The sequence below is a fragment of the Poromitra crassiceps genome, assembly GCF_964638095.1.
Source record: "Poromitra crassiceps genome assembly, contig: HAP1_SCAFFOLD_1235, whole genome shotgun sequence".
Classification (NCBI taxonomy): domain Eukaryota; kingdom Metazoa; phylum Chordata; class Actinopteri; order Beryciformes; family Melamphaidae; genus Poromitra; species Poromitra crassiceps.
Genome location: NW_028151175.1, coordinates 6,561 through 20,000, shown reverse-complemented (window position 1 = coordinate 20,000; position 13,440 = coordinate 6,561). Strand labels below are relative to the sequence as shown.

At 42.7% G+C, this 13,440-nt stretch overlaps 1 protein-coding gene across 1 annotated transcript in view; it reads right to left on the bottom strand.

Annotated features, from left to right (window-relative positions):
- Positions 1–7,485, bottom strand: part of LOC310771452 (protein NLRC3-like) — a gene marked incomplete at its 3' end in the record, with an annotated part of 19,534 nt that extends 12,049 nt beyond the window's left edge. The window contains exons 1-6 of the mRNA XM_083664063.1: positions 7,391–7,485; positions 6,153–6,215; positions 3,909–3,981; positions 1,415–1,561; positions 719–838; positions 1–79 (exon numbers count right to left, since the gene is read on the bottom strand). The exon at positions 1–79 is cut by the window's left edge and continues 44 nt beyond it. Coding sequence (XP_083520189.1) covers positions 1–79; positions 719–838; positions 1,415–1,542 — 327 coding nt within the window. The remainder of the gene's footprint in view (positions 80–718; positions 839–1,414; positions 1,562–3,908; positions 3,982–6,152; positions 6,216–7,390) is intronic.
- Between the last annotated feature and the right edge of the window lie 5,955 nt (positions 7,486–13,440).

Below are 13,440 nucleotides of genomic sequence, written 5' to 3'. Positions count from 1 at the left end.
AAAACCTTTAGTCGAGTCACTCTTCATAGACAGGTAGCTGGGTACTGGAGACCCTGCTCTCTGCCTGTGGTCCTGACCTCTGAAACAGACATGTGTTATACACATCATTAGACATTATTGTGACGGCTGCACCAAATCACCACACATCGTGTCAGTAAAACACCCTTACAAAACGCCTTTCCCTTTGTTCATCAGTTAGTTTGTAGCACATTTTACGTTTACAATACACATATCATCACCATCATAACAAACTGACACATAGGCTTTGTTTCAAACATGGTCAACATTTAGTAGCATTATTGATATCGTGTTTCTCATTTGAGTGCACACATTTGAGTTAACATGTTTCTATCATTTTGCTGTGGTTTATAGAAGCTCCTTTCTTTCTCCTCCTCCATGCTGATCCACACGTGTGTCTCACCGGGAGTCGTCCACCACCTCTTCCAGACCTGGACAGGCAAAGACTGAGCAACCGTTCTGGACCCTACTAAATACCAATGGTGGGGTGGTGGAACCTCATAGACAACAAACGGAGTAAGGATACACTGCAGGCATAGTTGATGACGCAAGTGCACTCTGTTTTGTTTCCGAGCGCAGAATAAATGTTGTAATGTGAAAGCTGACCAGAGGGGAGAGGGGATGGGGGCAATCGTTCCCGTGAGCAGAACGGAACGGAACGGAACGAAATAAATCGTTCCCAGTGAGAAAGCAGCCTTACTTTGTGTCTGAAGGTCCAGGTGCATTACTGAAGTCTTTGCCGATGTCTTTAGACCGGTCACTCTTCATAGACACACAGCTGGGTACTGGAGACTCTGCTCTCTGCCTGTGGTACTGACCTCTGAAACAGACATGTGTTATACACATCATTAGTTCTAGTCAAGACAGACAACAATGCATGTGATGTTGCATATTGCAATGTATTGTGTGTTTGTTAGTGTGATGAAGATCACACTGTAGGTCTTGATTAGTTTGCTTCAATGTGATGGTTTCAGCATGGTGCTCATGTTCTCTGTCATGTGTTGGTTGGCCTGTCTCATGTGTGCTACTGTAGTGCTTTCAAACTGTTTGTGCCCAAGACAAGTCAAGGAGGTTTCAGGAGGTCCCCAGCAGAAAGGGGAATATTTTATTTTCATTATAATTGCATAAGTAACACAATGACAGAATGTACGACTGTGGTCATGGGTTTCATACACTTTCTGTACTGAAACCTCTAAATATATATATATATATCAAATGGGGGTCCGTTGTCTAATTTGTGTCAGTTTAGGGGAGCTTGACGTGAAACAGTTTGAAAACCTCATCAGCACAAGGGATTTAATCCACCTTTTTTGGGGGCCCATGGCCCTCCATCCAGAATAATGTTTGGCCCTTCATAGAAAATAATGTGGCACCTCTGGTATAACAGTCATCTTACTTTGTGTCTGAAGGTCCAGGTTCATCACTGAAGTCTTTAGACCAGTCTTCAGTCTTCTTAGACAGAGTCGGACAGCTGGGTACTGGAGACTCTGCTCTGCTCTCCTCTTCCTCCACACACCCACTCATCTTCTGGACTTCAGTCAGTCTGAGAGAAACACAGACACACACACACACACACACACACACACACACACACACACACACACACACACACACACACACACACACACACACACACACACACACACACACACACACACACACACACACACTCACACACACACACACACACACACACACACACACACACACACACACACACACTTTAATATCTTTATTTGTGTTCACATTTAGAAAAGTACAGTAATCCTTGGCTTGGACACAAACAATAATAGATGTGCAAATAATGGTAAATCTCAGAATGAAAAATGTATCTAGTCTGAGTCTATGAAAAAGGAAACAGCACTTGCTCCAAATGTGGTGAAGCAATAGACCTTTTTCATGGCAGCCATTTTGTGTCTCAAAGGCAGGATCAACACAGGTGCAACCAAAACATTAATGAGGGCCCCTGGGCACTGGAACACCTAAATGGAATGGAAGTTGGAAACAATCATTAATGTTTTGGTTACACCTGTGTTTACCCTGCCTTTGAGACACAAAATGACCGCTGTGAAAATGGTTGCAGAAATAGAGCAGACTTTTGCCAGTGCCTTTCTGTAGCTTTTTGGGTTGTCCTGCCCTCTGCAGGCCACTTACTGTAACAGCCAGCCTGTGGACATTACCTAGGCTTCCAAATATAAACAGCAGCAATTTACGTTTGTACCCCAGCTGTATAATAGCATCCTTGAGCAGTTGGTACAGAAGAAGAAGCAGAAAGTGACTTTGCTGGTTCTACATTGCAAGCAGTGGTGTATTGCCAACACAGTCTTACAGACAATTGTAAAATAGCAACGTTTTGGACCAACGTTGCTATGTTACAATTTCGGCTCCAAAATTGTAAAATGGTAACGTTCTGAGATTTTAGGGTTAGGATAGGGGGAGGGGTTAGAAACGGAAAATCTCCATAAACCACGCCCACCCCTGTAGAAACGTATGTTACCATTTTACAATTTTGGAGCCGAAATTGTAACATAGCAACGTCGGTCCAAAAACGTTGCTATTTTACAATTTTTTTGGAGATCGGGTTGGTATTGCAGGGTAGATGCAGATAGACGGCGTATATACCCACTTATTTTTCAGCTGGCTTTGTGTCTGCACTTCTACTGGCAGATTCCACTGGGATACGTTGCATTATGACTGCGAGGAAGACACTGGAGCTGGTCGCAGCCTGTCTAGCACCCTGTGCAGACTACAGTGACTTTTGTCACCTGCTGTCGCCTGCTGGTACTGTAGCTTGGTGCTGCAGCTTGATTGGCTGTCTTCCAGTCTTTCCATCTTCAATTGGTCGATTTCAAATTGGTCCCTCCTTTCGTCGCTGCCGTCCGACGCTCATCTCTTTGCAAAGCATGCTGGGATATCAGGCGGCAGACGGCAGCGATGAGAGGAGGGGGCAGTTTGAAATCAACCGATTGAAGATGGAATGCGTAGTCAGTGAATGCCTGGGTCCACCAGACGCAGTGCTTCACGGTGACGGCACGGTCCTGAAGCTTCTGCTCTGTTCCGCTAAATGCGCCCTGTGCATTTTCACTTCCCACTTGGAGTTGTGTCAAGCAGCACAGAGCAGGCTAACCTGACGCTGCCAGATGGATGTAGGTTGGTTCACATTTGTTTCACAACCTACATCCATCTGGGTTTGGCCAAGCTACCCTGCTGAAGAGGGCGGTCACTTTTTTCAAGCTACTCGGCAGGTGATTGGATGGACCGTCTGTCTGTCACCGTCTGGGCATGCCAACGCCAACCAATCAGATCGACTTGCCTTCATGACGCAGCTGCAGCGCCTGGAGAGAATTGTAAACAGCTAGGACTACAATTGAATGTTAAGAGCTAAATGAGGAAGGGCTTTGCCGGAAACGTCACCTTTTTTTGTGGTCAAATAAATATTTGGGAGCAGCTGCCAGTGTGCGGACTCTATTTTTATTACTTATTTGCACTTCGGTCCACCGATCATGGCAATAACATCAGCCAAATGCTTTGATACAATATAATGATTTAATGCTACTATTTAGCATTAAGGACTGGTGAATTTTAACATATCTGTCAGTGGAATGGTAGATATTTACGCATGACTGGAGAATGTTATTTGCTTACTTTTGTGATAGTAAACTAAACGGAGAAAAGACGGCCGTGTGGTGTTGTTGTTACATAATCTGCTGGTCTTGAGGCACCATTGGATAAAATGATAAGATAAGATATGTATAATTGCATATTATCAAATCAAATCAAGCAGAGGGGGTGGAGCAACGACCGGGACAGCAGGGGGAATTGGCCAAGTACAACTGGGGAGAAAATGGGGAAGAAACAGGAAGGGGGGGTGGATGTGAAGTGTGTGGTACCTGTGTGGAGACAGACTGGACTGTCCTTTGATGCGCTCAGCCCGTTCACCAGCTGCCCTCTGAAGGGGAGAGTCTGCAGAGACAACCCTCAGTCACTCACCAATCACAGCATCACATAGCACTTGTGTTCTGAAGACCAATCACAGCATCACATAGAATAGCACTTCTGTTCTGAAGACCAATCACAGCATCACATAGAATAGCACTCCTGTTCTGAAGACCAATCACAGCATCACATAGAATAGCACTTCTGTTCTGAAGACCAATCACAGCATCACATAGAATAGCACTTCTGTTCTGAAGACCAATCACAGCATCATATAGAATAGCACTTCTGTTCTGAAGACCAATCACAGCGTCAGATATAGAATAGCACTTCTGTTCTCAAGACCAATCACAGCATCACATAGAATAGCACTTCTGTTCTCAAGACCAATCACAGCATCACATAGAATAGCACTTATGTTCTCAAGACCAATCACAGCATCACATAGAATAGCACTTCTGTTCTGAAGACCAATCACAGCATCCCATAGAATAGCACTTCTGTTCTGAAGACCAATCACAGCATCATATAGAAAAGCACTTCTGTTCTGAAGACCAATCACAGCATCATATAGAATAGCACTTCTGTTCTGAAGACCAATCACAGCATCATATAGAATAGCACTTCTGTTCTGAAGACCAATCACAGCATCACATAGAATAGCACTGCTGTTCTGAAGACCAATCACAGCATCACATAGAATAGCACTTCTGTTCTGAAGACCAATCACAGCATCACATAGAATAGCACTTCTGTTCTGAAGACCAATCACAGCATCACATAGAATAGCACTTCTGTTCTGAAGACCAATCACAGCATCATATAGAATAGCACTTCTGTTCTGAAGACCAATCACAGCATCATATAGAATAGCACTTCTGTTCTGAAGACCAATCACAGCATCACATAGAATAGCACTTCTGTTCTGAAGACCAATCACAGCATCACATAGAATAGCACTTCTGTTCTGAAGACCAATCACAGCGTCAGATATAGAATAGCACTTCTGTTCTGAAGACCAATCACAGCATCACATAGAATAGCACTTCTGTTCTGAAGACCAATCACAGCATCATATAGAATAGCACTTCTGTTCTGAAGACCAATCACAGCATCACATAGAATAGCACTTCTGTTCTGGAGACCAATCACAGCATCACATAGAATAGCACTTCTGTTCTGAAGACCAATCACAGCGTCAGATATAGAATAGCACTTCTGTTCTGAAGACCAATCACAGCATCCTGTAGAATAGCACTCCTGTTCTGAAGACCAATCACAGCATCACATAGAATGGCACTTCTGTTCTGAAGACCAATCACAGCATCACATAGAAAAGCACTTCTGAAGAATTGAGTCTGACTTGTACTTTGATGACTTGAAAAGGTTTCTAAAGTCTTGACTTGAGATCTTGTGTTTGTGTAAATGACTTAGATTGAAAGTGATGAGATTTGTTCCAGCGGACGACTGAATTTAAATGATGTTTTCAGAATTTCTATGGAATGATTAAATTGATTGAAGTTGAAACTGATGATAGAAATCAGACTCATGATGGTTGTGATCCTATTCAAAGCATATTGCATTGAAAAGTCCTGGATATTTAGTTTGATTTCACATATTAAATTGGGACTTGATCAGTGCTCTGTCAGATGTGTCGCTGCACTAATGTGACGATGACAGATTCCTCCACATTAGCAGCACTTGGTGACTGAAGTTATTCTTCATTTTGTGTTCTAATTATTCACATGTAATTATCTACTGATTTCTATCCACATATTCCTCTAACACAGCGCTTTTCAAAGTGTGAGGAGTGCCTCCACTGGGCGGCGCCAGCCAACTTCAGGGGAGGCGCGACGTGGCGCGGAAAAATCAGAGAGAAGAAAATGCACAGCCTGCACTGGACATGTCCGCGCCGTCACAAAAGTAGCCTACGAGGTTGTCTGCAGAGAGCCTGCGTGCACACCCTCTGATGACGGAATTTACGCGGATTAATTATTTTTAAATGTACAAAAAGCAAAAGTAGATGTCTGGACATTGTAATTGATTTGTGCGTTACCCAACCCATGCCAACGGCACACAGCAATTAATCTCACCAACATGCAACAATGTAGTGACTTACTGGAAAGCCACTATTAGAAGTTTTCAATACAAAGCTGTGATTGAACAACATTGACCAGCATGCAATGGGAAACACTCACCAAGTCACCTGGTGGCCTGGAGGTGAACAAACAAGCACAGGGCCAGTTAGGTAATCACCTGACCTGAAAAAGATTCAGACAAAATTGAAAATCTCACCTACTCAATCATACAAAATGAGGTAAAGCACAACATTAAATTGATTTTGGCATTTTTTATGAGGATGTAATTTAAACAAGTTATCAAAATGACAACTGTATTTTACTCAGTATCTTCTATCTAAATTATATTATAAAAAGGAGCAAGTGGGCAATGTTTATTTGTTCTCTGTTAAAATTTTTGTCAGACTGATGTTGTCATAGGAGGCATTGTGACATCGCGGAGGGTGTTATAAGTGACGTCATAAGAGAAACATCATCTTATGACATCACTGATGATGTCATAGGCACTGATGTACACTTAAGGGGCACACACACACAATAGCATTTTGTGAGCATCACATACACATACACACACCCACGCGCGTGCCAATAGAGCAGGCGAGGCCGTGGAGCAGCCAAGTTGCGTATGCGAGCCGCAGGACCAGGTCTCTCAAATTATATAAAACATTTTTGAAGTGAACTCTACGTGCAATGTTTAGCACAAGTTGAGTCAACAAGCGCAAACCTTTGTCATGTACGTTCCTTAATGTCACATGCTAACGCTAACGTGGCTCCATTGGATCAATATAGGTCGACTGTAGCCCACCTGAAGCCACCTTTCCTTTATTCAAGAATGCAAACACAGCTTGAGAGTTCCTAAAGCATGCAACCAATATTACAACACTAACGTTAACATGAGTTATACATCAATTGCAGTAGAAACTGCATTGTGCATTTTTCATTGTGCTTTTGTTTGAGTCTTGCAATCAAGTCAGATTTTGTGAAGAGAAAGATCATATATTTGACACCATATTGGCCTCTTCATTTCAGACATCTGCATAGAGGCAAACTTGGGGATCTAATGTCTGCTATTCAGAACTAGAACATGAAATGGAGAAAGGGAGAAATGCACAGCCAGAACGCAGGGCAGTAACTTCCATTAACCATAACTGCAATGGCTTCAAACGCACAAACCTGACTTTGATCAGTTTTTCCGTTTTTTGCGCTATGGATAAAGTTCAACATTTTAAGAAAAACAATAAACAGTAGTGCAAATGACATTTTGATATAATTTATCTTCACATTGGCATGTACTGTAGCCTACTCGTTCAAACATTTTCTTTCAACAGTGCAAACAGCAGTGCGTCCTGGTAGCTCACCTGGTAGCAGCGGCCGACCCGGGTTCGACTCTGACATGCGGTCCTTTGCCATGGTATCCCCTCTCTCTCTCCCCACCTTTCCTGTCTGCCTATACTGTCCAATATACAAATAAATAAAGTCAAAATGCCCAAAAAGTAATCTAAAAAACAACAACAGTGCAAACAGCAATTTTATATATCTATTATTTTGAATAGAACAGACCTGCAAGAGTTTACATCATTAGTGCAAAACATTTTAGATTTCAGATGAAATCTTTCTGAATAAAAGGACAATCATCATCATCAGTACATAAATGGGAGCTGGGGCTCAGTGATCATCAGTGATGTCATAAATTCACAGTGATTATGTCATCAGTGATGTCATAAATTGTGACATCATCAGTGATGTCTGAGGCATTGTAGTCTCTCCCCAGATAGGCAGCGGGCCCAGCGGAGATTTCGTGCACTTAAACGATCCCTACCGAGGGAAAACCCAGTCCTTTATTAACAACTGAGACATGTCTCAACAAATGAAAATAAATTTGTTGCCACCCGTTCTTTCTTGCCATATTTTGTGATCGCTAACTCTGTCAACTTGCATTTTCTCCGGTAAAGAGAGCAGACAGCTATGTTTAGGGTCCCCCATGCATGACGTATTTGTACTTATCATCCAATAGCGGGCTTGGAAAAGTATCACGTGGTTCACGTTGCTCTTGTAGTTCCGTTACTGTCAAATCCAAACACCACAACATCACACGCTGTTAACTTTTTGGAATGATTTTCAGTGGCACTTTACTATGATTTGTATTAATTTATATAATATTAACTTAGCCAGCAATTCGGTGTTAAGACGTGACGTCAGTTGTGAAGGTTCGGCAGCTTCTGGTGGCTTGGAAGTGGGGCACGCCACGCCAGATAAAATACTAATTTATGGTAAGTTCTTTGGTAAATTTGCCCTTACAACTAACGTTACCCCTTTCAAAGTCTGTTTATTTCATTAGCAACTTTTGTGAGCTAGTCAATGCAGTACAACGCTAGTAGTTTATGAGCACTAACTGATCAGTCTGTAGGCTATGCTTCCCTTGGTCTGTCACTTGGACTAAAACGCTAGCTATTGTGATTAACTATATTAGAAATACCAACATAATAAACAGCAGCCAGCATATTTAACTAACGTTACAGGCAGGGGTGTAATGGTTGGTAAATTAGTTGGGTAAACTATCAACCTCATTTAAAAAATGTGGCTATTACCTCAACTACAGTATATTTTAGTAATCTGCTCACTAGTCTCTAATCTAGAGTAACGTTACATTTGTATTAATAACACAAACATTTTAATTAAAATTACTTAAAATTAACCAATGTGACTTACTTATAGATTTTTGGACAGGCAGCAACATTGTTTGATATTTTATATTGATTTGTTGGACAGGTTTGAAAATCTGACATGCTGCAAAACCAGGCTGACATGGCTCACTGTTGTCTGCAAGAATCTACTGCCTCCAACCTTCAATGACAGGATGACCTGATGGAAGCCAAATGAGTGCATCTGTAGCTGCCCGTTTCTGCTATCATGATGTAGACTACTGTCTGGGTCTTCAAATGTAATTAGAACCTCAGTTTAAATATAAAATCACTTCTTTGCTTAATTGTCATGTTTATACATCTGCACGGTCAACCAAGGAGCAGGCAAAAGTGGCTTTTCATGTTTTGTAGTGTGTTCTAAGTTGTAAACAAAGGAAACAGATTGCACACTCATAACTCCTATGCAGTCTTTTTATTTTAACTTCTATAGATCAGTATTTCAACAAATCTGAAGGTTTGAGCCGTGAAAATAAATGAACTGAGACCAGCAAATGTCCATCTGTTTAAATGAATTGTGGATGATTTTTTTTGCAGGAACACTGAAAATATCAGATGGTATTACAGTTCATGCAAAACATCTCAACTAAAGAGAGAACAAATCAGCCAACAACTCTGCAAAATTAAAACAATGACAGTGGAATATCTATCAAGATGGCTGATGTCAGATAATCTATAATCTAACAGCCTGGAAATATATTTGGCTAACAGACAACAGCGTAGTCACTTCTGGTAAGAGTGACCTGGTACAGTAAGCTGGTCACTGAAGACACCTCAAAACCTCTTGATAGCAGCTATGTTTGATGATGCAAATAATGAAACAGTGTTAAATACTTTGTGTCACCAAATCAGTTTTAATGATCATTATAAGAGACATTACTTATGCCAGCCTGTTGACCAAGATACTTGATATCTGAAAGTCTATCAACCTAGATCAGGGGTGGGACATTTTTTTTCCAGAGGGCCATACTAACTTACATAATATAAAGTAAGCGAAGTGCAACACATTGGACTGATAACTGCCAACACTCCTGATTTTCATGGGGGTCTCTCTATTTGTAACCCTCTCTCCCGCTGTGATTGGTAATTTCTCCTGTTAATCTCCTGATATCATAGTGATACAAATCAAATGGCTGTAGCGGATTAGATTTATTAACGTGATGCTGTCTTTTATTGACTTTTTGTGCATTGTTTTTTTTTCCTTTGAGGACGTTGGGTGCCGGATTGAGATGGTCCAGGGGCCGGGTCCGGCCCATGTGTGACCTAGATGGTTCTGTATTGCAGGACACTGCAGTTGAGGGTTCTGACAGGACACAGATCCATTGGAATTGGTGGAAATATACCTGCAAAGAAAACAGAAGAAGTCACTTTTTAATCTCATACACTGCAGTGCTTAGCAGAGCCCTGTCCAGTGCCCACAGAAGTTTAGTTAAACTCTGGGTCACAATATTGTAATTATTTTTATTTTGGGTTCACAGCCATCTTCATTTATCAACATTTATAGATTCTCTTTCACATTTGAGCTATTTGGTGTATCTGCTTTTTATGTTACTATTTGTTACATCAACAAACTATTCAAAACGAGTTGGATTAATACAGTTGTTGATTAATTGACTGACTGACTGAATGATGGTGGTTCATGTATGCATATCAGAAGTTTTGGTGCAGTGATCCATAAATCTAACTGACTTCATATTCAGGGATGCAAAGTCATGGAGAGTGAAAAAGGTGACAGATACCAGGGCAGAAATCAAACGACTCAGAAATCCTCCTATTTTGGTATGAAAAGTTTGCTGTCACCTTACCGGGTAAGTTTGCAGCCTGCATTGTAAGGCTTACCCTAAGCTGTCACCTAACGCTAACGGTGAGTTTGCAGCCTGCATTGTGACTAGCTTTTCTGATGTTAGGTAGTAAAGATCTGAAGGTTTAGTATCAACCTAAAAGCTAACATCATCTCCCCACTGTCAAAACGAGATGGTTCCATGCTAACGTTATATCAATTCGAGAAAAACTAGCTAGTTAGAAATGGCTATGCAGGCCCATTCTAGCGTGTGCTAGCTAACTAGCGCTAAGCTAACACTGATTCAACGTCACCATATGTTTGAACAAAATGCTGTACAACACAAACAAGTTGCAAACCATTAATACTTACGCTCAAATGTATAGTGATGCAGCTGCTGCTATATATCATGTTGTTTTGTTTGTTGTGTCCAACTCGTCTCGGGGAGGAAGAGTAGAGCCGTATGTTAAACGTAACGAACTCTGATAGGTCAATGACGTCCCTCCAACAGTATCTTGGTGTGCTATTGGTTCTACCGGCCAGTAGGTCGCAGCATTTGCCTGCAAATGTAACGTACTTTAAACTCTGGTTTTGGAAAGGCTCGTACAATTTGCGAGTGGCAACAAACGGAATCTGATTAAGATGAAAATAATATTCGCAACTTTAGAGGGCTGGGTTCTCCCTCGATGAGGATCATTGCTTTCAATAACTAAAGCAGATACGCCGGCTGGGCCCATCGCCTAAGACTCAAATATTACGTTGAATCGCTGCGCTCCGCATACTACATAAGTGAGTCTGTGCCAGTTAACAGCCACTGCTGGTTTTGAAGGCGGGTTAAAATTATATGAGTGACAGGTCGTAGCACCGATGAGAGAGCGGTTCGAAAAATGGGCTGCGCCTCCCGTGTTGTCTGATCGCAAAGTCGTTACTGATTGGAGAGGACTGAAGCCATCACTAGCATATGACTGGCCAAGTGAACGGTTCCCTCCCATAACCAGCCCTCTGAGGGAAAGTGTCCCAGACCCAGAGAGAGCTCTGCAGCATGCAGTAACATAGTGTATCAGCGTAAGAACTCTCATGGGTCTGGCATTGAGACTAGAGGCAGTGTGACATCATCAGTGATCAGAGAGACAGACACACACACACTGATGACATCAGTGATGATATCATCAGTGACATCACTGATGTCATCAGTGATGTCATAAGTGATGATGTCATCAGTGATGATGTCACAAGTGATGATGTCATCAGTGATGATGTCACAAGTGATGATGTCATCAGTGATGATGTCACAAGTGATGATGTCATCAGTGATGTCATCAGTGATGATGTCATCAGTGATGATGTCATCAGTGATGTCATCAGTCTGAGAGACTGCTCACGAGAGAGACTGAGGAGGGTCACGAGAGAGACTGAGGGAGAGGGAGAGACAGAGGGGGAGAGAGACTGAGGGAGAGAGAGGAGAGGGAGGAAGAGAGAGGAGGGAGAGAGAGAGAGAGAGGGAGACATTGTGCGCGCCAATTATAGGGCAGGCAAGGCACAGCAGCTGAGCTGCGAATACAAGCTACAGGGCCAGCTTGGGGAGCTGCAGGACATGAGAGGCCGCACAGAGGCCAAGCCTAGGAATGGAGCGTGCACAGCGCGCAAAGCGTTGACTCAGACCACCACACCTGACCATGTCTTCCATATGGCTCATGGGTAGCTGCCAAAGTGGCTGCTAGGTAAGACTGCCCCCATCTGGCAGCATCAGGTTATAGGCCTGCGATAAACAAAAATACTGAAGTATGCATATTTTAGCTATACAGTTCCTATGTCTTTCTGCTTTAATACTGCTAACATAGACCCCAAACATTGAATAGCCTATGCACAAGCATGGCTCTCTGGTAGCGACTCTTAGCTGAAACTATGCACAGTGTGTTTGGGCTTTGGCTGAGGGGCAGAGTCAGTGCACCGCTGCAAGGGAAAGGTGTGTGAATGAGTGTGAATGCATAGCACATGTAAATAAAATGTTTTTTGTTATTCATTCCATTTCAGGCAGTCTTTGCAATGTGTTCTGTTCATTGCAGATGGTCAAATCACAATGATGATTAAAATACGATTTATTATTGTGCAGCCCTAACAGCAAATAAACAAATGCACACGTTAGGAATTCAGTCAGTAGCCTATTACTCATTACTCATCAGATCCTAATCCTAATCCAACATGGCGCTGCCCTGCAGGCGACATGGAGGAAGGCAAATTGTCTGTCTGTTTGTGGCGTCTCCTTATGTTGTTTCTTGTCGTTTGGCACACTGGGCACTGCATCTACTGTAATGTGTGTGTATGTTTGGACTCTACGCTGAACGTTGGTGGAATTAAATGGGGAAGAATGAAACTGTTACTTGTAACGTGGCTACTTGTAACGTGTTTTGCCGGCGAGCTCTCCAGCACTGGACAACTTAAATACAGCGGGTCTGAGCTTTTAGACTTGCGGGACTGCAGACTTTTACCGTCACCAAACTTGTTGGGAGACATCCCCGTGGAGCTACTACGGCAATCCAGACCAGCGCCCGACCGTGCCAGGAAGACCAGGAAAAGGGGCAGGAGAGGAGGCATCAGGCAGCGGGTGCGAATAACTGTCAAACTTCCACTACCACCCATAGGTGATTGCAACCCACGCTCACTGAAGAACAAGCTGGACGAACTGCGCACACAGGTTGGTGCGAGTTATGAATACCGTGAGTCTGGCCTGCTGGTGTTTACTGAAACCTGGTTTCACGCTGACGTCCGGAATAATCTTATACAAGTCGATGGATTTACTCACATACGCGCGGACAGAGACGATCGATCTGACAAAACGAGAAGGGGAGGGCTCTGTGTATATCTACGTGACAGCTGGTGTAGGAACTTTACAGCTAAAGAGTTTTTGCAACCCTGATCTGGAGCTGCT